Source organism: Rhineura floridana, chromosome 3, assembly GCF_030035675.1.
Source record: "Rhineura floridana isolate rRhiFlo1 chromosome 3, rRhiFlo1.hap2, whole genome shotgun sequence".
In the NCBI taxonomy this organism is placed as follows: domain Eukaryota; kingdom Metazoa; phylum Chordata; class Lepidosauria; order Squamata; family Rhineuridae; genus Rhineura; species Rhineura floridana.
In genome coordinates, this window is record NC_084482.1 from 125,126,082 (window position 1) to 125,153,072 (window position 26,991).

General features: G+C 41.8%; 1 protein-coding gene across 5 annotated transcripts in view; it reads right to left on the reverse strand.

The window, feature by feature from the left end:
- The window catches only part of MST1R (macrophage stimulating 1 receptor), a 92,729-nt gene that overhangs the window by 21,048 nt on the left and 44,690 nt on the right, over positions 1-26,991 (reverse strand). For 4 of the 5 annotated variants that reach the window (XM_061617779.1, XM_061617782.1, XM_061617778.1 and 1 more), the window contains 10 exons: positions 25,289-25,467; positions 21,697-21,871; positions 19,667-19,812; positions 18,141-18,302; positions 12,295-12,388; positions 10,338-10,565; positions 9,490-9,636; positions 7,287-7,443; positions 6,970-7,062; positions 6,349-6,543 (listed from right to left, as the gene is read on the reverse strand). In XM_061617779.1, coding sequence (XP_061473763.1) covers positions 6,349-6,543; positions 6,970-7,062; positions 7,287-7,443; positions 9,490-9,636; positions 10,338-10,565; positions 12,295-12,388; positions 18,141-18,302; positions 19,667-19,812; positions 21,697-21,871; positions 25,289-25,467 — 1,576 coding nt within the window. The remainder of the gene's footprint in view (positions 1-6,348; positions 6,544-6,969; positions 7,063-7,286; positions 7,444-9,489; positions 9,637-10,337; positions 10,566-12,294; positions 12,389-18,140; positions 18,303-19,666; positions 19,813-21,696; positions 21,872-25,288; positions 25,468-26,991) is intronic. The other variant, XM_061617781.1, reaches the window with a different exon arrangement.

Genomic DNA, 26,991 nt, shown 5'->3' on the forward strand with positions numbered 1-26,991 from the left:
TATGACTTTTTCTTCAACTGCAATACATGTCCTCCTCAAATGATGGACAAATTGTGTCATCTCCTCTGGATAGGTATCAGTCTCCTTTCCTGATATCATCTGCCTTCACTAATTAGTCCATACCTGGAAAGCCATGTTCAAATCTTTCCATTGGCTAGATCCAAATTTGCAAGTGATGCAACATTCATCACTTGCATTCTTATAGACTACATTGGTCAAAGGTCTCAAAGAACAATTCTGCCTACAAGCAGAGTCATTTTGAAAAAGGGAGGGTTTTTCCTAAATAGGGTCATCTGACTCTGCCCATAATTCCATAAAGAGATACGAGTATGCTGATTCATAGCAACTTATTAAGTCACAGAGCTAGCCTTGAAAGTCAAAAGGCTAGCTTGAATTCAAGCTGGTGTGTAAAGGAAAAATGTTCCTTTGCCTGTGTGGTTTGATTTCAAACCACACAGGCAAAGGAAGTGGAGTTTGCAGCTGCTGCCAAACAGCTGATTGGCAGCTGCAAGCATTGCTCTTGGCAGGGAAATCACCATTTGGGAGCTACCATGATCTCAGCCAGGCCTGCATTTGGTGACAAATTTAAAAGATGCCAAATACAAGCCTTGCTTGCCAAGAAGCAATCGGAAGCACAATTTAGGCTTCTGGTTGTTCCTTCGCAGCCATGTCTTTACCTGCCATACAGCTGATGTTATATATACTGTCTGGTTTGGGGCAGGTGGCTATAGCATGGGCCAAATTAAGACATGTCTGGGCTTAATTAGGCCTGAAAGCCAGAGGTTCCCCACTGCTGTTTAAAGCTGATGCCCAGTTTGGACAAAGAAGGGAGCCCTATTTAAGGATCTGCAGCCAGCTGTGGGATAGTGAATGCACTTCTTCCCAGGCTTCACTTTGATCAGATTCCCCTTGCCCTTCTTAACCATTTGGTGTGGCATTAAACTTGGGTTCTCAAAGTGAGTATCACCTGAGTTCCCAAAGTGACCACATTTCATTTCAATTTAAGCCAGTTTAGCAACAATCATACATAATGTTTTAAACCCTGAATACTCATAATACCCTAAACCAGGAGTAACCAATGATGTGCCCTCAGAAACATCTCCAACTATTGCACTGATGGGAACTGTAATCTAAAACATGTGGAGGGTACCACATTGGCTACTCCTGGCCTAAATCCTATCTCCCTTATACATTTGAAAGAGACTTAAGAAAGTGAGCTGTGAAATCCCCAGTTCAAATCTCACTTCAATCATGTACTCTGTAGGTAGCACCTGGAGAGCAGCATCTTCCAACCTCAGTCTCACAAGACTGCAGTGAGTCTATGGCGAACAGCTTCAGAACAAGCCAGGATATTAGGCCATAGTTTGAACTTAGCTTAATATCCTGGCCTGCTACAAAGCTGTTAACCATAGCATACTGTTGGGATGAAATTGGAAATTATAGTTAACAGAAGACTTCCTGGTTTGTTTGCTCCCACCATAAGGGAGGAGCAAAGGGACTGTGTGTGCAGCCAAATGCTCTTTCCTATCTTGGCTTGTTATAACAAAGATAAACTGTCCAAACTTGCTTGTTACTTAATTTCTTTCTCAACTTGCTGTTCAAATGCTATGTCTTCACCAAAATGACAGAGGCAAACTCCCCACCTGTACTCACTGCTTTTGTGGCCAAGCAGGGAAGAGCAGACCAGGACCACAGTGGGGAAAGGTGCTATTTGTCTTCCCTAATGAGGGTCACACACCAATGAGGAGCAACAGAAAACTGCCAAAGAAACACCTGAAACTCACCTAGCAGAGGGCAAGTGGCACTCTTCAAACAGATTTACTTAGTACCAAAGCTTTACAGACTATGGGTAATAAAATACCAGAGCTTGGAAGTAACTTGTTAGAAATAACGAGTTACTTGTAATTTGTTACTATTTTGCATAACGAGTGGGTAACTTCGTTACATTTTGTATGTAACAGAACAAGTGGTAATTTCATTACTTTTGAGCTGCAAATGTAACTTTTTTGCGTTACATTTGGAAGTTACGGGGGGGGAAGCAGGGGAAATCATCTGCTGCTGTGATTGGTGGAATGGTGGAGGAAATATATGTGCCTCAAACTGGGCTTCTGCGCTGTTTAGCTCTTCCCTCGTGCTCTATGGAGGCACGAGGGAGGAAGTGGAGAGTCAGACAGCGCTGGAGGGCAAGGAGGAGTAGAAGGCAGAAGTAGCAGAATGGAAGTGAAGAGCTGTGGAGGTGAGTGTATGTGTTACCCTTTCCAGCCTGCTCGTCCTGCCTCCCTCAGCCTGCTCGCCCGCCCCTCTGCTCTTCCTGGCACCCCCTGCTTGTCCTCGCATCTCCTCTGCTTGTCCTTGCACCCCCTCCGCTTGTCCTTGCACCCTCTTTGCATCCCCTCCGCCTGTCCTTGCAACCTCTCTGCACCCCCTCCGCTTGTCCTTGCACCCTTTGCATCCCCTCCGCTTGTCCTTGCACCCTCTTTGCATCCCCTCCGCTTGTCCTTGCACCCTCTCTGCACCCCCTCCGCTTGTCCTTGCACCCTCTCTGCACCCCCTCCGCTTGTCCTTGCACCCTCTCTGCACCCCCTCCGCTTGTCCTTGCACCCTCTCTGCACCCCCTCCGCTTGTCCTTGCACCCTCTTTGCATCCCTTCCGCTTGTCCTTGCACCCTCTTTGCATCCCTTCCGCTTGTCCTTGCACCCTCTCTGCATCCCCTCCGCTTGTCCTTGCACCCTCTCTGCATCCCCTCCGCTTGTCCTTGCACCCTCTTTGCATCCCCTCCGCTTGTCCTTGCACCCCTCCAGAGAGGGTGAAAATTGGGAACTGGCAAGAGACTAGGAGGTAGGTGCAGTCTCATACTTCTGTTTGTGTGTTTTGCTTCAGTTATGTGCCTCTCATAGAGCGACTCTCACTAGGCAGCAAGAGATGCCCCAAGGAACTAATTTGGGGCACCATGCAACAAATTATTAGCTATTTTAATTTTTGGTTGTTGTATATTTACTGTCAGGAAGAGGTACTTGTGAGATAACTTTTCAAGCTATGGTACTATGACCTTGACTTGAGGGCAGGGCACCATTTGCTCTTCTGCTTCAAGTAGCAAAATGTCTTGGGCTGCACCTGCTTGCAGTCATTTCACATACTGGACAACTAACATGGCTTTTTGGTGAAGGGCAAGAGAGAATAAGACAGTTATCTCAAAAACAGTTGTGCTTGAGGAAAAGATGGCAAACATATGTAGAACTGAACTTTTCTGCAATAATATAGACATTTGCATAGGGTATTTTTTTCTACTCATGGAATATTAAATCTTTAAGTCCTAAATCCTTTGTCATCCCCTCCCCCTTGTGCACACCCTTTACACTGTCTTTCTCCCTATGCATGTAGGTCAAAATGACAACTGGTGTAGTTTGGGAATTAACAGAATGAGAGCTGAATTACAACTCAAAAAAGAACTTCCCTGCTGGTGTCTGCTACTGATGTGGGGTGCATTTTGTTAGGGAGAAGTGATGAGAGGGGGTAATTTGCTGCTGAAACTTTATCTGCAACCCCTTTCCTGGCCACTTTCCACTAGCTGATGGAGGTCAATAAGGAAAAACATGGGGCATTGCACTGGTAAAGTGGCAGGCATGGAAAACAGCCCCTTCCATCTATCTCCTGCTTCACCTACCCAAATGCACCACAGCAAATGCTTTGCACATTGACAGCACACATTTAGTTGGTTTTCTGGTATTTGCTACTGAAAGTGTAGTTCCATGCTGGGTGCAGCTGGGACGTTCTGAGTTCATATCTAACCACAGCCATGAACTCGCTGGATGACCTTCTGGCCACACCCACGCCAGACATTTATGCCACTTTAAACAGTCATGACTTCCCCCAAAGAATCCTGGCAAGTGTAGTTTGTGACGGGTGCTGAGTGTTATTAGGAGACTCCTATTCTCCTGACAGAGCTCCGATGTCCAGAGTGGTTTAACAGTCAGCCCCTCTTCTCAGACAATTCTGTGACTGGAGTTCTGTGGGGGGAATTGGGGTCTCCTAACAACTCTCAGGACCCTTCACAAATTACACTTCCCAGGATTCTGAGATCATGACTGTTTAAAGTGGAATAAATGTCTGGTGTGGATGTAGCCTTAGTGAGTCATTTTTCTTTCCAGCCTGCCCATCAATCATATGGGCATTAAAAAAATCTGGACTATTATAAAAGTTAGAATTTTATTTGAAACACCTTTCAACACTCAAAAAAGGACTGTCAGTCATTAGAGCAGGATGGCAATGGAACCAATTACCTAGGGAAGTGGTGGGCTCTCCAACATTGGAAGCATTCAAGAGGCAGCTGGACAGCCACCTGTCAGGTGTGCTTTAACTTGGATTCCTGCATTGAGCAGGGGTGTGGACTCGATGACCTTAAAGGTTCCTTCCAACTCTACTGTTCTATAATTTTCTGTTAGCTGAGACATCTCTCTCTCTCACACACACACACACTCACACAGCCACTGAGCATTCCATAACAGAGCATGCTCAGTACTCATTTGGGCTGTTTTGGGAGTCATCCCTTTTCTGTTTTCTCTCTCACTTTTTTGTATACTGCAACACTTGGGGTTCCCTCTTGCCCACTAATGCTCCTTATTATGTGTGGTATGGATGGTGATACCATGGCTACATAAGCAACCACACTTCCAGCCTGAGCTTCAGAAACAGAGGGAATGACACTCTGACCAGTTTAAGTGGTTAGTATTTAAATCTGATTGGAAACTGTTCAATCTGATACAAGGTGGCTATTAAGCATGACCTAAAAGCTGCAATTCCAGGCATACTTACTTGGAAGTAATTCCCATAGCAGTAAATAGGATTTACTTCTGGGAGTAAAGAATCAATCCGTAAGAGTCTCCCAGTAGACACCATACATGTAAGCACATGGCTTTTCCCCAAGAATCTTGGGAACTGTAGTTTACTCCTCACAGAGCTACAATTCCCAGCACCCATAACAAACTACAGTTCCCAGGATTCTTTTTTGGGGTGGTGGTGGAAATGTGCTTTAAATCTGTCATGTGTATGCAACTTTGGTGAGATAATAGCTGAAGGTAATCAGCCCAAAATGATAACAAATAATCAGTAGGCATTCCCAAAAGACATTCAAACAGTGGGTAAAAAAAAGTGAGAATTACAGAGGCAAACACAGAATGCAGTTAAGCAATAAAATAATCCAAGAGAGAGGAGACACCTTTGTCTCTGCTCTCTCCCCCTGAGCCAGGAGGGCAGCTCCCAAACCTGAGTGTTGCGCCTCCAAGTTAGTTAGAACTAGGTATGCCTTTCCTATCTACTATGTATTTCTATAAATAAAATAGCTTTTCTTATTTTACTAAGTCTTAAGTCTCAGTGATCTCAGTGCAGGGTAAAAGCCTGCCACTTAGGTAAACGCACACATTGGCACACACACATCTCAGACTGTTGACAATCTCTGCTATCTATACAAATTTACATAAAATGCATCACCTGAACTCACATGATCTAGCGTTACCTTAGATCTTGCAACATTTGCAAATGAGAAGCAATAAGGTTTTATATTAGTTCTGACTGTCTATTGAGCTATCATAGGGTATGTATTTTTTGCCTTTTCTTTGGCAAAAACAACTTCAGTGGAATTTATGTGATGTGTTCTAATCATTTGAATTTGGCTAATGAATGCTTTATTCTTTCATCAGAACTTTAGCAGTAGTACTAAAATACTAATAAAAAAGGGAAAGAGAAAAAATACTTTACATACATCATTCAGCTGTATTGTTAATTATAGATATAGATATAAAGGATAAACGACATTTTGTCAAAAGTATATTTGCCTACATTTTATACCTCCTCCTTGGTTTTCCAAGCTTGGCATGGAATGCTTGTCATACAGAATTAATTTGAAATGCTCCATTATCATAATCATCATCTTCAAAATAAAAAATAAATGTACTGCCTTCAAGTTGATTCTGACTTATGGTGACCCTATGAATAGGGTTTTCATGAGAGGCAGTGACTGGCCCAAGGTCACCCAGTGAGCTTCATGGCTATGTGGGGATTCGAACCCTTCTACTACCCCCTGTGTGTGTGTGTGTTTAGTTTTAATATTGTTTTAGGCTACTTAGATGTGAAGCAGCCACGACCAGCACCTTGTAGGCATTTTTTTAAAAAGTAACTGAAATGTAATTGTAGTGATTACTTTTGAGAAAAAGTAATCAGTTACTTTCAGAGCAATTGTAGCTGTAACTGTAATTACTACTTTTTGGCCAAGTAATTGTAACTGTAATTTATTGCTTTTTAAAAGTAATCTTCCAAGCTCTGTAAAATACCGGCAGCTTCAACAGTGCTCACCTTTGCCAATGATCTGGTCCTGGTGCATAATCAGCTGCTCTTCTGGGATTAGAACATCCTTCACCTCTTCTAACAGTTCTGGCCGAAGATTTTTAATGGAGCAAGAAGGTACCCGCATGAAGGGCATAGCAGAACCATCACTGCTTCCTGTGTAAGAGGCGCTTCCAAAATTCCCTCTAAAGCCACTGGTCTCTGCTAGGGCAATGCCATCAAGGAATAGTAGAGAGGAGATTAAAGTTAGATCCATTAATTGTTCACCTTGCATTTCCTGTCATTAGGTCTTTTCTGCATCTCTGGCAAGATTATGTCCCCACATGTTAATGAAATACCAGCCTCATGTTCTTCCCAATCAAAGCAACGAAAGGAATCAAGTCATGGAAAGGTCAGGTGCTTCAGTACAGTGATTTTTGTTTTTGTCTATAGGAACATTCAGAGTGAACTGTAGTGATGGGGATTTTGGTATCAGCCTGACACTCCATGGCTAGTGCAAAGCCCAATATATTATATGACTAAGCTTCCTATCCATGCCGAGGTTATCCCATGTTGGGAAATCACCAGGCCAGGCCAACGCTTACCACTTGTATGACTCTTTTGTTCGTAAGTCTCTTTATGCATCCTTACCAGTAGCAACTGTATAATCAGTGTTGGAGGGAAGGAGGGGGATGCTTGGCATGCCCCTGTTGAAGCTTGAGAGTCTTTCCAAATTTTCAGTTCCTGCAGAAACAAAAATGAACACTCAGTTATCCATCCTAGCTTCCTCACCCAGCTTCCCCCTTCCACGCCCAACTCCACTCATCATGCCAACCCAGTTAGTAAGCCAGATTTGAGAATGCCAATTCTCTGATCAGTGGCCTCACAGTTAGATGCAAATCAGCGCTATCTTTAAAACAGTGCAGAAATGTGATTGAAGGAATGCCATTATTGCTCTGATGAGTTACCTGACTTCTTCTTCCGCTGCACATATTTCATCAGGAGAAATGCCAAGAGGCAGAAGAATAGGATGGCTACAATGGTCCCCAAGGTAACAGCAACAGGGGACAAAGAGGAGATCACAACCACAAAGCCTAGATCTGTGCAGTTTCCATTCACACAAATCTGTAAGGAGGAAAGGACATGTCATTAGCAGGTTATCAGCCATGCCACAGCAATGGCATCCAATGGACAGGAAGAAGCTGACAGCCAGCAAGCCAGTCACAGGCTTTGGATGGCAGGATTATCTTATTAACATATTGAACTATCACACATTACTAAATTTGTGTAACAAATTGTCAGCTGGACAGAGAGCCACCCTGGGCTCCTACTGGGAGGAAGGGCGGGATATAAATCAAATCAATCAATCAAACAAACAAACAAAATATCCAAGGTTGACTAGAAGCCTTAGAGGGCCATTGTGTAGATTGCACTATTAGTCTCAAAACTTGTGGTTAGTCAACTTCTGGTGCCTTGGATTCCATGCAAGGGTATAGTTGGAGATATGCCATGTCTGCTGGAAGGGGGCTATTGGAGTCCATCTGTTTGGTCCGTTTCCTGCCTGGAAGGGGAATAATGATAGCAGTGGGAGGAATCGAGAGAGCAGGATGAAAAGAGAACATGGGAAAGGAGCAGCATGCGGCTCCATCTTTGCACAGGATTCCTTACATGCAAAGTTTCTCAGGTGTAAACAGAACATCTCTACTAAGGTTGTGATGCTCTTGGAGGATGAGTGCAGTGCACACCAGGGCTATAAAATGGTCGTGGTGGGAGAGTAACAGGTTGCCACGAGGATACACAGCAGGATACACAGATGCTTCTATTCTCTTGGGGAGAAAAACAACTCCGTGTTTGTGTGGTGGATGTCAAACAGCTCGTAAGGAAAGGGTTAAACATCTTCTCCTCCTCTCAATCTGAAGGCATCCACAAGAGGGCAAAAAGCAATCAGAGAGATACATATAAAGTGTAATTCCCCTCATACAATCTATAGAAGGAGATGTGACAGACTCCCCACCCCAGCCCCTTAAGGCCACAAGTACCTGTCTCCTCTTTTAGTCAGGATTTAGCATGTTTTGGACAAAAACAAACTAGCAAACTTTAAAAAAATACACTTCTAAACTCTGGAATGACCAGACAAGCACAAACAAAGAATGCACATGCATTCCATAGCCGGCTTGTAGCTGCCTCTGATAACAGGAAGCCCCAAGCACACCAGCAGAAAAAGTATTTAGAGTCATACTGGGTGTGCCCTTGAAAATTAGTGCCATACGGAATGTGAGTAATGTGGTGATGCAAGCATGAGCACCAGAACCGTTTTTTCCAGCATGGGCTGCAAAGTGCAGAAACACCAGGCAGGGCACTGGAACTGACTACCCACATCCAAGGGCATGTTTTAGGCTCCTCATAAGGGGATCTTCAGTGATTCCTCCCCACATCACCACCATCCTCACCCCCATGCCTGAGAATCTTGTGGATACAAAGAAGTAAAAAAAACCAAAAACACTATTAAGAGCCCTTAGCAAATTCCAGACATGACAATACACTTTCCTAATGAAAAATGAGTCTAAGGACCAGTGCCAAAGGAAACAAGAAACATTGCCCAATGTTCTGGTGTAAAAATGTATCTGTGGCTTGTTTGGATTGGATATACCAGGAATTTCTTTTAAAACTTTCTTTAAAGGTCAGAATCAAGTCTGCTCTGAGCTCAGAAACTGCTAAAAAGGTCAGACGTTATAGTGGTGCTCACCAAATTCACCTCACGATGATGTGGGTTGACACATCCACATGGCATGACCTAGGCAAATTTTTCTTGATGTCACATCACCCTTAGCTGTTCCCTTTGCTTCTTTTATTAAACATGCACAGTGGAATAGCCTCTGTATTTAAAAATGAGAGATAAGCAGAAGCAAGGGGACAAAAGCGAGTCAGAATGAGAATGGGTGGAAATACTGCCCTGCATGTGGTTAGTTCCATGATCTCTGCAGCCAGTAGTGGAAAACCATATCAATGACCAAAGAGTATGAGAGAAAAAGCAGCCGGAACAGGCAGACTTGGAGGGCGGCAAACTGGCATCTGCAACAAGCTGCAAAACTAAGACTGGGTCGGAGGAGGCAAGGGGGAAAGCGTGCCATGGCATCAATGCCAGTTGGAGAGAACTGCTGCTGTCTTTACCTTTGCTGGCAAACCATTCACAGGGACGTTAAGTTCCTTGGGGATTCGGCAGGTCACCTCATTCTTCAGCACACTGGGGTGGCATTCTGTGCCAGCCACTGTCATAGAGATTGTCATGCAACCTGCCAGAGCATCCAGCCCTCTATGCTGTATAAACAAATAAAAATGAATACATTAACTAACGGGGAGGGGGATATCTTTCTCTCCCCCCCCAACTACATTGTCTCTTGGGCCTCTTGGATTATGCCCAAATCCTACCATATGCCCCATTGTGTAACCCTGCTCTGAATCCACATTTGTCTGCCTGCTAAGTTCTGAAGGTATGTTAGTATTCCTATCCTTAAAGCCTGTCTGCCTCTCACAACAATCCCTTCCCATTCATATCCAGCACATCAAGAACTATAAACTACAGCCCTTTACAGTACCACCCTTGGCCATTTTATTTAATGGCATCCCTTCACTATAAACACAACTTTCTTTCTTGGTGCCAATTCATATGCTTTTATATGGCTCTGGAAGTGACTTTCAGCTTAGCTGAATGGTGGTGTATGCCTGTCAGCAATGCAACACCAGAGAAACCTCAAAGGAGAAAATGCTGGAGCAGCTTCTTTGTGCAGAGAACACACATTCCCAGAATATTCCATTTGCTGAAATTGCTGCTGTGTCTTCCATGACTACAATCCTATTCATGCTTTTTCAGAACACCCTATTGTGTTCAATGGGGCTTACTCCTAGGTAAGTGTGCATCTAATTACAGCTGAAGTTTCTCAGATGTTACACTGCTTGTGTGAGTACACTACTTGTGTAAGTGGATCATACATATCACTGCCCGACTGACAATTACATACATGGATCTCAATCTCGTCCTGTCCTGGATTGAGAATGTACAATTTGTCTTCATGCTCAAAGGGATAAATCACCGGCTTGGGGTAATAGCGGATGCGAAACGTCTTGTGCCCTAAAGCTCCATCCATCAAGATGCTCAGGTTCCCATGAACACCCACTGCCTTGTTCTCAAACAAGTAGTCAGGACCCTGGCACACTAGCTTCTTTGCAGATAGCAGCCCCTTGCAGACCTGAAGACATCAAGAGTAAAAATTGAGGCATAGAATCAAGGAAATAGCTTAGCTTCATTTGGCTTGATTCCATTGATCTGATCACTGCTGGAGACTGAATTCAGTTTAGGTGCCCGCATTTATTGAAATAAGTGTGAACTAAATAAGAAGGACTACAAGAATGAAATCCAGGGGTTGAAGAATATGCCTCACTATGAAAGCCAAGCCACATAAATTGCACAAATTAACTATTCATTCTGTGAAGTAGTATTTGGTACCTATTGATGATCAATTCCATTGCTTCCTTTGCTCCCTTGACACTGCTATTTAAATATGTTGGGCAGATAGACTGACTGATTTAAATCATGATTAAACTGGTGAAAGGGAAAAGGCAGATTTAAATCAAGTTTCTCATTGATACTTTATATTATATTTCCTAAATAATGGTGTAAATATAAAATCTGCTAATCAGGTAGAGTTTAAATATTCATACTTGAAAAATGATCAAATTGGGTACCTCATTTACATGGAAAATCTTCCTTTAACTCAATAGAAGACAATGATTCAGTTTAGAGGTGAACTCTAGGGCTAATATGTGTATAATTAAGATTATTTGATATTAACCAAGTTATTTTTAAGAGAAATTTCATACTAAATGATCAAATTTTTAAAATCTGATTAATTTTTTAAAACCAGATTTTACACTTTAAAAAATAATCAATTTTTATCCACTCTGCATGCTGACATTTTCTTAATTGTGGTGGTACTACTATGAAAGGTGACCTATAAATACACAAAGTGATAAAAAATGAATTTCGTACCCTGCAGATTATCCTATTCATTTCCCACAATTTCTGGTCTTTTTTCCCTGTCCATAGCTAAAAGGAAAAAATTCCTCACGCACTGAATGATGTTAATTGTTGAACAAACTGTTTACAGTTCCAGCAGTTTTCACAAGGTTGGATGAGGCAAACTTTTATGATGAGCAGAATCACAGGCAAGCTCATTTAAGGCAATTTAAAAAAATGCTAGGAAGAATGAAAATAAAGACCAAAACAACAACAAAATACTTGAAGTAACAATGGGGAGTGGGAGAGAAAACAGAAGGTGTAAAAAGAAAAAGATGTAGTAAGAAGTATACATTTCATAAAGGAAATGTTAATGTTGAGGATAAAAACAAGTACAATCTATGCACAGTTAGGTGGCCTCTAAGTCCATCTTTTCACACAAACAAAAGAAAATGGCTTATTGAAGGATAATCTTACTTTAGTACTTTCACATACTCAAACATTAAGCAGCAGGGAGACAACTCCCTGCAGAACCTTTGCTTTTGCACAGCCAATTACTGAGCTGAATGGTCTGGATCCTTGCATGCCTTCTTAGAGACAGCCTTTCCCCCCATGAACATCCTCTTCATTTGTCCATCTGTAGCCCAAGTCCGTATAACAAAGGCATACAGGGAGGCATTCTTCCTGGGTTTGGGTATTTTTATACTTGTAGAACTCTGTTTTGCCAGGATATGTGCCATAGGCCAAGACTGAGAACATCCTGAAGCACTACAAGTCTTTCTTATTTTGCAGTGGATGTTAAAAAGGTATGGAGTAGTTCAGTTTGATACAGTGAATTGTTTATATTTGCAGCATGTTCACTCAGACCAATGGGGCTTACTCTCTAGAAAGTGTGCTTAGGACTGCAGACTTAGTAAATAAAGAAACAAGTATATATTTATCTCTCCACTTGGAATACTCACTTTAGCTTCAGTTTGAACTCTGGCAGATTCAAATTGCACTTTTGTGTAATACACTGAATCCAAATTGGTTCCACTGATGAGGATATTTGAACCCCTGCAAAAAATTAGAAGGCTGTGAAATAAGAGCAGACAAAGATTTCTATATCAAGAGATCCTGCAGGTATATTCTGGTGGTGTATATGGACCTAGACAGCAAACTGGGAAATTGGGAATGGTGCCTCCAGTTCTCAGATCCTAATGGTATAAATACCCAGGTCCATGCAGGCCAGTCAGAAGCTACCTGAGCATTCTGAGATTTAGGCTGTAATGGTATGCACGCTTACCTTGCAGTAAGTCCAAGTGAACTCAGTTCCAAGTTTGCTGTTATGTGCCTTCAAGCTGATTACGATTTATGGCGACGCTATGAATCAGTGACCTCCAAGAGCATCTGTCATGAACCACCCTGTTCAGATCTTGTAAATTCCGGTCTGTGGCTTCCTTGAAGGAATCAATCCATCTCTTGTTTGGCCTTCCTCTTTTTCTACTCCCTTCTGTTTTTCCCAACATTATGGTCTTTTCTAGTGAATCCTGTCTTCTCATTATGTGTCCAAAGTATGATAACCTCAGTTTCATCATTTTAGCTTCTAGTGACAGTTCTGGTTTAATTTGTTCTAACACCCAATTATTTGTCTTTTTCTCAGTCCATGGTATGCGCAAAGCTCTCCTCCAACACCACATTTCAAATGAGTTGATTTTTCTCTTATTCACTTTTTTCACTGTCCAACTTTCACATCCATACATAGAGATCGGGAATACCATGGTCTGAATGATCCTGACTTTAGTGTTCAGTGATACATCTTTGCATTTGAGGATCTTCTCTAGTTCTCTCACAGCTGCCCTCCCCAGTCCTAGACTTCTTCTGATTTCTTGACTATTGTCTCCATTTTGGTTAATGACTGTGCCAAGGTATTGATAATCCTTGACAAATTCAATGTCCTCGTTGTCAACTTTAAAGTTACATAACTTCTCTTGTCATTACTTTTGTCTTCTTGATGTTCAGCTGTAGTTCTGCTTTTGTGCTTTCCTCTTGAACTTTCATCAGCATTCTTTTCAAATCATTATTGGTTTCTGCTAGTAGTATGGTACCGTCTGCATATATTAAATTATTGATATTTCTCCCTCTAATTTTCACACCTTCTTCATCTTGGTCCAATCCTGCTTTCCGTATGGTATGTTCTGCATATACATTAAACAAATAGGGTGATAAAATACATTCCTGTCTCACACCCTTTCCTATTGGGAACCAATCGGTTTCTCCATATTCTGTCCTTACAGTAGCCTCTTGTCCAGAGTATAGGTTGCGCATCAGGACAATCAGATGCTGTGGCACCCCCATTGCTTTTAAAGCATTCCATAGTTTTCATGATCTACACAGTCAAAGGCTTTGCTGTAATCTATGAAGCACAGGGTGATTTTCTTCTGAAATTCCTTCGTCCATTCCATTATCCAGTGTATGTTTGCAATATGATCTCTGGTGCCTCTTCTCTTTCTAAATCCAGCTTGGATGTCTGGCATTTCTCGCTCCATATATGGTAAGAGCCTTTGTTGTAGAATCTTGAGCATTACTTTACTTGCATGGGATATTAAGGCATTAGTTCGATAATTAGTGCATTCTCTGGGATCCCCTTTCTTTGGAATTGGGATATACATTGAATGCTTCCAGTCTGTGGGTCATTGTTTAGTTTTCCATATTTGTTGACAAATCTTTGTCAAAATTTGGACAGATTCAGTTTCAGCAGCTTGTAGCAACTCTATTGGTATGCCATCTGTTCCTGGTGATTTGTTTCTTCCAAGTATTTTAAGAGCAGCTTTCACCTCACATTCTAATATTTCTGGTTATTCATCATACGGTTCCTCCATGAATGAATCTGTCATCCTTGCATCTCTTTTCTAGAGTTCTTCAATGTATTGCTTCCATCTTCCTTTTATTTCATCTCAGTCAGTCAGTGTGTTCCCCTGTTGATTATTCAACATTTCTACTCTTGGTTTAAATTTCCCTTTTATTTCTCTAATTTTTTGGAATAGGGCTCTTGTTCTACCCTTTTTGTTGTCCTCTTTTATTTCTATACAATAACTATTGTAATAGTTCTCTTTGTCCCTATGTACTAGTCGCTGTATTGTTGCATTTAGGGTTCTGACCGTGTTTCTATGTCCTTTTGCTTTTGCTTTCCTTCTCTCTTTAACCATTTAAAGAGTTTCTTCAGTCATCCATTGAGATCTTTCTCTCTTTTTAACTAGAGGTATCGTCTTTTTGCATTCATCCCTGATAATGTCTCTCACTTCATTCCATAGTTCTTTTGGTACTCTGTCAACTAAGTTTAAATACTCAAATCTGTTCCTTATTTGATCTTTATATTCTTCTGGGATGTTATTTAAATTGTATTTTGGCATTATGATTGCTTTGTTCTTCTTCTTTAGCTTTACTTTGATTTTTGGTATGACCAGTTGGTGATCTGTACTGCAGTCTGCTCCTGGTCTTGTTTTCGCAGAAAGTATGTAACTTCTCCATCTTCTGCTACCAATTATATAATCAATTTGATTTCTATATTGACCATTTGGTGCTGTCCACGTGTACAGTCCTCTTTTTGGTTGCTCAAAATTGTGTTTGCAAGAAACAAATTATTGGCTTAACAGAATTCAATCATTTCTGTCTCCTAAGCCCCATTTCCCCACAATTCCTAGTTCTTCTCTGTTCCCTCCTTTTGCATTCCAGTCCCCCATGATTATCATCACATCTTGTTTTGGTGTGTGATCTATTTCCTCCTGTACTTCTGCATAAAATCTCTCCAATTCTTCTTCTGCGTTTGCTGTTGGAGCGTAGACTTGGATGATGGTTATATGTTAATAGGTTTCCCGTTTAATTTCATTGATATCACTCGCTCAGACCTTGCGTTGTAGCTCCTAATTGCTTTTGCTACATCACTTATCACTATTAAAGCAACCCCGTTTCTTCTTGATTTCTCATTTCCTGCATAAAATATTTTGTAGTTGCCTGATTGAAAATGTCCCATTCCCGTCCATTTTAATTCACTCACGCCAAGTATTGTCATGTTGATACATTCCATTTCTTGCTTGACAATTTCTAACTTTCCCTGGTTCATGCTTCTCACATTCTGTGTTCCTATTTTGTGTGTTGTACAACTCCAGACTCTCCTTTCGCATCTGTGCGCATCAGCCTCTGGGCTTCCTTTCAGCTTTGACCCAGCTGCGTCATTAGTCACAGCGTTACTCGTACTTGTCCTTTGTTCTTCCCCAGTAGCTTGTTGAGTGCCTTCTGACCTGGGGGTCTCATAAGAACATAAGAACATAAGAAGAGCCTGCTGGATCAGGCCAGTGGCCCATCTAGTCCAGCATCCTGTTCTCACAGTGGCCAACCAGGTGCCTGGGGGAAGCCCGCAAGCAGGACCCGAGTGCAAGAACACTCTCCCCTCCTGAGGCTTCCAGCAACTGTTTTTCAGAAGCATGCTGCCTCTGACTAGGGTGGCAGAGCACAGCCATCACAGCTAGTAGCCATTGATAGCCCTGTCCTCCATGAATTTGTCTAATCTTCTTTTAAAGCCATCCAAGCTGGTGGCCATTACTGCATCTTGTGGGAGCAAATTCCATAGTTTAACTATGCGCTGAGTAAAGAAGTACTTCCTTTTGTCTGTCCTGAATCTTCCAACATTCAGCTTCTTTGAATGTCCACGAGTTCTAGTATTATGAGAGAGGGAGAAGAACTTTTCTCTATCCACTTCCTCAATGCCATGCATAATTTTATACACTTCTATCATGTCTCCTCTGACCCGCCTTTTCTCTAAACTAAAAAGCCCCAAATGCTGCAACCTTTCCTCATAAGGGAGTCGCTCCATCCCCTTGATCATTCTGGTTGCCCTCTTCTGAACCTTTTCCAACTCTATAATATCCTTTTTGAGATGAGGCGACCAGAACTGTACACAGTATTCCAAATGCGGCCGCACCATAGATTTATACAACGGCATTATGATATCGGCTGTTTTATTTTCAATACCTTTCCTAATTATCGCTAGCATGGAATTTGCCTTTTTCACAGCTGCCGCACACTGGGTCGACATTTTCATCGTGGTGTTCACTACAACCCCGAGGTCTCTCTCCTGGTCGGTCACCGCCAGTTCAGACCCCATGAGCGTATATGTGAAATTCAGATTTTTTGCTCCAATATGCATAATTTTATACTTGTTTATATTGAATTGCATTTGCCATTTTTCTGCCCATTCACTCAGTTTGGAGAGGTCTTTTTGGAGCTCTTCGCAATCCCTTTTTGTTTTAACAACCCTGAACAATTTAGTGTCATCAGCAAACTTGGCCACTTCACTGCTCACTCCTAATTCTAGGTCATTAATGAACAAGTTGAAAAGTACAGGTCCCAATACCGATCCTTGAGGGACTCCACTTTCTACAGCCCTCCATTGGGAGAACTGTCCGTTTATTCCTACTCTCTGCTTTCTGCTTCTTAACCAATTCCTTATCCACAAGAGGACCTCTCCTCTTATTCCATGACTGCTAAGCTTCCTCAGAAGCCTTTAGTGAGGTACCTTGTCAAACGCTTTTTGAAAGTCTAAGTACACTATGTCCACTGGATCACCTCTATCTATATGCTTGTTGACACTCTCAAAGAATTCTAATAGGTTACTGAGACAGGACTTTCCCTTGCAGAAGCCATGCTGGCTCTGCTTCAGCAAGGCTTGTTCTTCTATGTGCTTAGTTAATCTAGCTTTAATCATACTTTCTACCAGTTTTCCAGGGACAGAAGTTAAGCTAACTGGCCTGTAATTTCCGGGATCCCCTCTGGATCCCTTTTTGAAGATTGGCGTTACATTTGCCACTTTCCAGTCCTCAGGCACGGAGGAGGACCCAAGGGACAAGTTACATATTTTAGTTAGCAGATCAGCAATTTAGTTAGCAGATCAGCAAGACCTAGATGGTCTCCTGCTTTGAATGTATTCATAGAATTTTTTGTTGTTGGTTTTTATGTTCTTAGCAATGTGCTCCTCAAATTCTTTTTTAGCATCCCTTATTGTCTTCTTGCATTTCTTTTGCCAGAGTTTGTGTTCTTTTTTATTTTCTTCATTCGGACAAGACTTCCATTTTTTGAAGGAAGACTTTTTGCCTCTAAGAGCTTCCTTGACTTTGCTCGTTAACCATGCTGGCATCTTCTTGGCCCTGGCGGTACCTTTTGTGATCTGCGGTATGCACTCCAGTTGAGCTTCTAATATAGTGTTTTTAAACAACTTCCAAGCATCTCCCAGCACTATCTCATGTTGCATTTTGGATACTCTGTTCATAGGGTTTTCGTGGTAGGAGATATTCATAGGTGGTTTACCATTGCCTTCCTCTGAGTCTGGATGCATCTTAGTCTGGTGTCTCAGCTTTGACCATTCCGCCTTGGGTGCCCTGCTAGGAGTCTAGCCTCTTAGTCTAGACTCCTGATGGCATTGTTCTCAGCTTCCACTCTCAAACCCCCTCACCATGTTAAGATGTGCATCCTAGATATACATAAAATTGCACTGTTGTTAGGGAGCTTCGCCTTAATTTGATTAAATGAAATACTTGATGGCTCAGGACTAGAAACATTACTAACAAATAACACAATGCACATCATAGCAAGACTAGAACATGTAATGAGTCTAGAATGTGATGAGATGTGATTCCCTCAAGAATTAGAGCAGCGTTTGCCTACCTGCTGCTCTCCAAATATTTTGGAATACAACTCCCATCAGCCCCAGGCAATGCAGGGCATCAGGATAGTGAAGGCTGAATCTGGGTGTGGCTAAAAAGGCACAACTCACTCATAGCTGCAGTTGGGAGAGATATGATGTATCTGGGGATCTTCTCGATACCAGAAGTGCTTTGGAGAAAGAAATGGCTCTTCATCTATTACCATAGTCACAGAAGCATTGGTCACTTTGCTCACAGGAGGGGTGGTACAAATCACGGCTTCCTCTCTCTGGCTGAGGAAAAGAAGACAAGCGGCATGACAAAACTCTGCTCAATCAAGTAGCATTTTACACCTTCCTCCAATTGTCAGGGTAGAGACAGTCCTCTGCAAAATTATATTCATGTTCATTATACATCAAAATGCCAGGCCAGCTCTGCAAACTGTCACCATGCAAGAAGTGGTCCCATGCAATGTTCTGAGCCTGATCACTCTGGGAGATGCAAGAACTCATCATCGGAGATGAGTACTGACAGGGCTCCTGGGGCGTAGCATGATGAGAGCACCACTAATATAGTTAAGGAGTTTCAGCTTACCTAAGCCCATCAGTGGTTGGCTAGGTCAGACAATAGCTGAGGGGCTCAGGGAGGACTCCTCATCGGCCTAACCTGGCTGCCATTCACTGCGCTTCCCACCAGTCCCCTCGATGCATTTGATTGGTGGGCAGCGGTACTGCTTTTCAACAGCACTGCTTTTTCAGCAGTGGGTGTCCACTAATCTAAGGAGCCCAAAATGTAATGCCTGCCCCATAGATCCTTTAACCACCAAGGTGATGAGTTCTCCCTTACTGCTAATTAAATGGGGTTTTTTTGAAAAAACAAAAAAGAAGCACTTTGAGATAAACAGAGCGGTGAACCCATGTTTCTATCTTCCACATAAATTGTTAGCTAGATCCTAAGTAATCCTCATTTGTTTTGAAGAACCTGTAAAATTAGTGGTTTAAACCTGAGACTTCCCTTCCACACAGCAGAGGGAGGAAATGGTTGATGGAGAAGGAGCTGCTATGATCTCCCCCTCCCCAAAGTACCCCTGCTTTGAGGGAGCACCATCAGAAAAGTACTGAACCATTCAGAATAAAGGCTGATGGCAGACAGCTATGCACTCCCTGCAAAACACTACTCAGTTCACTTGCTTTCACGTAAGCAACTGAGACTGTGACTCATTGGGAAAGTATGAGTGACATGGGAGCAGCCAGCAACAGATTTACACAGGAAAGAGTTGTTTGTTGCATCATTAGGATGCTGGAATGATATTTCTGGTACCTCAAAAACTGACTGTATATATTGTGGAGCTCTATAAATACAATTGTAACATGGCTGATTTCATTTTCTTAGACAGAATGCCACCAGAGTTGGAGAGGAAAGGACTCTGGTTACATGTTATATGACTGCATCAAAGTGGCCTAGCTAATGTCTATGATGGGTCCATTTGCTTCACATTGATGCTAGGAAATGAAACAAATCAAACATACTTGGAAGGCTGTCAAACATGCATTAATCAACTTTCTAAATGTATCTTGATACATTTTATAAAAGGCCAGGAACACAATTCACAGTCTGACAAGCCAGTGCCACAATTGAGTTTCTGAATTTGCCATACCTTTCCCTTCTGACCAAGGGACAGTCCAGGCCATTAACCATCACCTTCCTTGTTCCTCCTATCAGGAGGTTTTGTCCTCGGATAAAGATCTCTGTTCCACCAGCCTTTGGGCCATATGCAGGATGGATGGAAGTTATGTTTGGCAGCTGTTGATAGAGAAGAGAACAAATGCTTAACTCACTTTATAAAACTATCTGAGCCCTATAGCCAACTTTGAAGGAGAGAGAGAGAACAACTTTGTCACAGACACTGAGCCATGGAGAAGAGGGAATGAATTTAAGCTGTGGCAAGGCAGTTTGATGTAAAATATTAGAACAAATCCTGACCATCAAAACAACCAGGTAACAGAATAAAACTGGAGGTTGCAATACCTCCTTCACAAGATGTATCTGCCTGGAATGGCTAATTACCAGTGAAGCATGACACATGGCTAGAGCTTGAACTTTATGGCTCTGAAAGTTCCTTTTATCCTTTAGATTCTGTGAAGTAAATCAGACCTTATATTTGACAGTATAACTGTATAGTAGGGGTTACCAACCTTTTTGGACCAGTGAGCATATCTGGAATTTTAAGAAAGTGCTGAGTGCCAGTCACAAAATAGCTGCAATGGGAACATGGCATAACACAAAATGGCTGTCACATCTGAAAGATTGGGAAAAGAGATTCACTGTGGATTTTTGAGGGAATATTTACTGGGACATTTCATGGTCTCCATAGGAGGTACTGGCAAGCACACTGGCATCCATGCGTGTCACCTTGGTGGCCCCTTTTGTACAGTATGAGAACTGTGACTTTTCAAATCTGGAATGGTTTTATGGTCACTCTTCTGCTACAAGCCACAACCCTTTGATCAGTACAAGCAACAGTTTCCACTGCATATTTCCTAGACTCCAATTGGAAAAGTAATCATTGGTTATACTTTTGCCTCTGTGAACTACTCCCACATTCCACACCTATGCACCTGAGCATTTTGGTGAGGTTACAGTCTTGTACATATTTTCTGTGCAGTCGTGCTAAGGCAGCTAACACCTGCTCAGTCTGGAGTACGCCTTGTTATATGCAGTGGCTAGGTTTAAGAGTTTCTCACCAAATTCTAAATTGTGCAGACCCAAAAATCTATTACTTTAATAAATTATACAAATGTTGATACATTTTCAGAAGCCTACTAAAGTTACATGAATTCTTCCATTTTATCATGGTGATTTACAGGGCATCATAAATCATAGTTTGCCTGTTCAGATAAAACAGCAAACAATTGTTTGCCTCAAACCAAGAAAGGAATCATGGAGCACATGGGAAGTAAGAAATGCATGAGACTAAAGCTCCTTGAAGGCTTGTTCACATAGAGCCAAACCATGGTTTGGAATTATAGCTGAAACGAAGTTTTATTCAGTTGCACTGACTTTTTATAGCATTCTGAACACAAATCTAGTTTTCAGTCAACGTTTGACCCTGGGATAAGATAGCCTGAAAATGTAAATGAATACACCACAAATATGGATAAATGAATAAGCCCCAAAGACAAGTAGCTTGCAAACCCGGTATATAATGTGCACTGTGCTTAAGAGAGTATAGCCTCTATATAAAGAGTAACAGTGGAATGAATTAATACTGCAGCACAATTGTATGAAGCTACAGTCATACAATTAATTCATTCAAAACAGTACAGTGCCCTCTGATTGGCAGCAGCTCTTCAAGTTCTTAAGCAAAGGTTTTTCTGAAACCTGCTACCAGAGATGCATTAAGCTTGGCAAGCTAGGACTGGATGCAAGAACTTATGAATGCAAAGCATATGCTCTGCAACTAAGCTGTGGTTTTCCTGCCAAAGGACTCAAACCCAGGGAATGAGACTGATAATCTTGCTTTATGCCTTTGCATCATTAGCCCCCATGGAGTACCTGCCATGGAGCACCATAACACCTATCACTAGTTCTCAGCAGGTTGATCAAATAAACTCTTGTTACATCACTGAACAATGGCCACAAGGAAGCATGCAGATCCTCAAGTGGTGGCAAGAAATCAAGACTCACCATAAACTCAAAACCACTGCGGATTGAGGAGCCACTGATATAAAATGGGGTCTGTTTCTTCTCTATAATGGTGACCTCGACCTTCTGTGGCTCCAACACGTTCACTTCCTCCTTTGGTGTCAAAGTGCAGACAAGAACTTCAACAAAATCTTTCCAGTGCGGCACTTCACTGTACCTGAAAAATAAAAAGGACGCTGAAAGGGTGGTAGAAATATGCAATTGTTATCTACCTAATAAAGTCTAATGGCTTTTCAGTACGAAGAAATGAATAATGATTCAAAATAGTTCACTTGTGCACTACTAATCTTAGAGCAGAAATGCAGAACCTTTGCTTTGCAAGCCAAACATGGCCCACCAAGCCTCCCCATTTTGCCCTCAAGCCATGCCTACCTGCCCTACACCTGATGTCATACATGACATTGGATGTGGAGCAGGTAATGGTGGGGTTTGAAAGGAACAACTGGATCTTAAAGTGAGCTCCCGGTTTTTCCTTTGCTGGAGCAAAGCTCACTTCCATCTGGGTGGTGGAAGAGTACCTTACTCCAGGAGGGTAACTGGCTTCCACTGAATGGAAACTACTTTTCCTTTCCAACCCTGTTCCTTGAACCTCTGAAAACTGGGGGTTCAAAGAGCAGTGTGGGACTGTTTGTAAAAGAGCTTTCAAACAGCTCATGTTGCACTCTGAATTCCTGACAATCAGGGCTTCAAAGTACCACAGTACCTAATGTCAGAGTGATGTTCAGTGACTGACAGGTGGGCATCTGTGCCCTTCCATCAAATTTGGTCAGGCAGGGGTAGGGAGATAAGGATCTGGATCACCGGCCAGAAAGTGTTCCCTAACCCTGCCTTAGAGCTATTCACCATTCTGAGGGGGGCACAAAGCACGGCAATGGGAGGTAGCTCCCTAACTATGGAATGCTCTCCTCAGCTAAACTTCTCTGATGCCAACATTTCCAGTTTTTAGGGGCCAGGTAAAGACATTCCTGTTTGCCCAGGCTTGGGGATCTGTTTTGATGTTCAACTTTTAGTCGGGTGGGGTAGGATTAATCCTTATTGATGGATTTAGAAATTTAGTGATTTTTATTTTTTATTTTTGTTTATTCTATGTTATTCATAATTGTACTGTATTTTAATTGTCTTGTAAGTCACCTTGATAAGCTTTGTTAAAAAGTCATGAATAAACATAACAATTATTATTATTAAAAGACTCATCTCCCTCTAATACTAGCTGACTTCAACAGCAGAAGCTTGATTATTGTGGACAGAAATATCTTTGCAGAACACAATTAAAGCCCTGGAAGGATATATATTTGACAGAATTCAACACATTTTGACAAAAAGAAAATTATTGATATGAAATGTAATTTATATATTTGTTACTTTTCAATCCCACTCCAACCCCCAAGGAACTCAGAAAAGTATTCATGGGAATGCCAGACAGACTCCCATGCATATCCAGATTGGTTTGTCTTTAAAGATGGAATGGGACACCTTTAAGTAGGCTTTTTGCTAAGATTTGGATGTTGCGAAGATTTGGAAATAAACAGATTTTAGCAGTAAGATTCTCTGGATGCATACCTGCAGATTGCAATGCAAACCCAAGGAGAAGGAAATTCTGGAAACACACATGCCCTAGCTCAGTATACTGTCATAGCTTGAACTGCTCCCAACTCCACAGAGGAGGACAGGGTCTCTCATCCTCTGTGGGGACTGTGGTGGTGGATCTTGTTTAGCCTGGACCCAGCAAAGGCTCCAGTTTGGATCTACTTGATTGTTTCTGGAATGGAACAAAGTAGTTCACCCATCCTATTTGTAGATCCAGTTTCCAGGTGTGGAAAACAGATCAGGGTACAGTAAGGCATGTCAAATGTGACCCCTATTATTTTACCCCCAAACAATTTTTTGAGGCATTTCTTTGTCCTAAGATGATATGCTCTCCCACCCATATTCAATCTTTTCCAAAGAAAATGCTGTTAGACATGCCCAGTTATTGTTGTTTGTTTTTTAAAATGCAGATCAAAGTTCACTTGGATAACTGACTGTCTGGCACAGGTCATGGAGGTGAAACTCTGTACTAGAAGCTGCTGCTTCACTTCCGCTCTGGTAAAGCTGCCAGTGTGTAAACAGTGACACACAGAAATGTCTCCTGTCTTGATTTCAACATAATGAGTATAAGGCTGCTGTGACATCATCTGAGGGCCTCACATAGGCAGAAAATTGTGTCAGAAAGAACTATAGAAACATTCGTATTCTAACCGTAAACTCTACATTCTATGCATACAGTGATCAAAATGAGAAAGAAAGAAAGAAAAATGGATTTAGCCACAGAGATGGCTTTGTGCTAAGTAAAGGGGACGCACTACCAGCCATGAAGGCTAGAAACTTCTTTTTAAAAATAAGTGCTTAGCATCCAGGATTCTACGGAAATAGTTGGATTTCACTTATCATATTCTACACTCAACAGTACATTCATGCAGATCTTGAGAGCTCTTGAAAAAAATGTTCTAACACAACAACTATGTTTTATTCATATTGTAATTCCTGTCTAATGGTGCTTGGGGAGCTGTAAGGAAAGAACAAAAGACCACACAAAAAGCCATTTAAGCTGAGTGGCATAAACACTTTGAGGTGAAAGGAGAGTCTGTTCACTAAGACACAATCTGCACTGCACCCTGCAGAGCCCTTCATCTTCCTAAAGCTGTTGCTTGGCTGGCCCCATTTTTCTTAAGGGAAATACCAGAGGCTGAAGAAAACATCAGACCGCTGCTAGGTTTATGTTCTTTAGCAAAGCAAAAGCAGACTGTAGCAGCACAGTGTCCAAGGCAAGAGCAGCTTTCCACCAGTTTTCCCCACGTAGCTTATAAACTGTGGCCTGATTGTCCCCATCTCATCCCGCACATACCATGTAGAGGCTGAAGAAAGCACTGTGCTATTGTCGGCAGGACTTCTGATATTTATTCTACACATCCTCCAGCATGCTCCTGGTACAAATCAATGGCAAGCACTGACAGACAATGCTAAAGGGTGCCTGTCTTTTAGTGATAGTTCTTCAGAGGGACTGTGGAGGAGGCTGCGACAAGCTAAAGCTAATGTTCCTCACACACAAAGGAACTCCTTTCAATCCTGATTTCCAACCTGGAATGTGAAACTCCTGGAGAAAAGAGTGTTATTTAACACTGTACATTATAGGCTATCTATTTATAGCCCGTCTTATTATGGAAGTTTGGGGCAGTTTTCAGCTTAAAAACACAACTTATCCAAAATTAAAACAGAACTAGGTTTGATCTAATTGTAATGCCATTAAAAGTATCCTTTGATACCCCAAAGAGATAGGTCTTCCAGGTCTTCCAAAAGGTGCTCAGGCCTGGACTCTGGTGAATCTCTGAGGGAAGGTCCTTAACTAAGAAAAAGCCCCCAAGAATTCCCCCCTGCATACCTTTCTATGTGTGTATATATGCATGGGACACATTTACAGAATGGTAGTCTGCGTATCATGTGTGCACATGAAATAATATACAGGCTGGAAGACTAAGAAATAGAAACAGAATATTGTTTGGTTGCAGAGTTCATGTTCTTAACTTTCAAATGTTACCTGTTTGCCAGACTCTCTTCAAACAGCACGGTGCAATTCTTCTGTCCCACTGTAACCCAATAATCACCAAGGGTTGCATGCGAGTTAGTAATGCCAGTGAAATACGGACGTGACTGAAACCCCATGCCACAGAGTGTCACCTTAGTGCTGCCATGTAGAGGCGCATTTCTGGGATGGAACTGTGAAAGCAGATGATATACAAAGCTTTACCCACCCAGTCACCGGCAAGGATCAAATAACCCAAAAGTCCAAATACCAATAAGTACAGTTATTGGCATCAGACAATGGGGCAGACACAATTCAACACAAAGAGAACTTATAGGGGAATGACAAACTTTCTCCAGATCCTCCCCTAGCTTTTGTAAAAAGCCTTAGATTATGATGCAATTCATTTGGGGGAAAGATGTTGAACGATTCTTAGGGAAAGCTCTTACTAGCACAAAGTGCAGGAAAATACAACTGGATGCAGACAAAAGGTGCATACGGTACATATTGTGAACAAAAATGGGCAGATACACCTATTATCTCCAATTACTTCATATGTGTTTTCAAAGACTGGCTAGAAACAAGACTGGCATGGTCACTTCAAGCAACAGCAAACAAAGGTGCAAAGAAACTGGCAAACAGACCTCAGGCTGTGAACACACTAGTTGCCCACAGCTTGCATTTCCAGTGGCCACACCTGAAGAGAGAACAGGTTGATCTGCCAATCAGTTGCAAAACCACTTTGAAGCAATTTTGTTTTTAAAATGCACTCAAGCTGATTCCACCAGGTTTTACGATAAAAGGGGGAAGGGGTTTGACTGGCATTGTGTGCCCCCCCCCCCGTTTTTAGAAGAGAGAGGTGGAGACATACTGGAACCAGCAGAACAGCGAGTCTGTAAACACACTAGTCCTTAGATCAAAGCATTTCCATTAGCCACACCTGGAGGGGGAACAGATTGATTTGCCAATCAGTTGTAAAATCTCTTTGAAGCTGGATTTTAAAAAACACACTCAAGCTGCTCCCACTAGGTTTTACAGTAAAAAGGGGCAGGGTTTGACTAGCATTGTATGCCCCCGTTTTCAGAAGAGAGATGTGGAGACACGCTGGAACCGGCAGAACAGTGAGTGTGTCTCTACCCTTAACAAGTAAGGATATTTCCTATACTCTCCCAAAAGTGCTTTTTCTCAGAAAACATTTGTGTGCGAACATTCAATACAGCCAGAGGTTTAAGCTCACAACAAACCTATTTTTCTTAAGTAATGAGGCAGAGAGAAAGTGACTTGTTCAGGGTCACCCAGTTTGCTTCAAGGGGGAGCCTGGAATTTGCATCTGTTGTCCAAATTCAAAATCAATATTGACAGGATATCACAGCGCTTGTTTAATGCAGGGAGTCAACTATACAAATGAAGCTTAAATTACAAATCAATAAACATTTAAGAGAATCAAAGGTTTCTTCTTTAATAATATTTGTAAATATTATTTATCTAGTTTAAAAGGAATACAGAAAAGGTGATACAGAAGTTTAAATGGTTGAAATTTATTTTTATCACAGTGTTCCTCTGCCTCTTTCCGAAGTCAAAATAATTTGATCTAATGGCTCCTTGTGACTACAGAGTTATGTTAATGGTTAAAGTTTATTTCAGAAAGGTTTGCTTTGCTAAATATTAACTGATCTTAATGTAAAATAGGAATGGTAGTGCTTACAAATCGAAAGCCA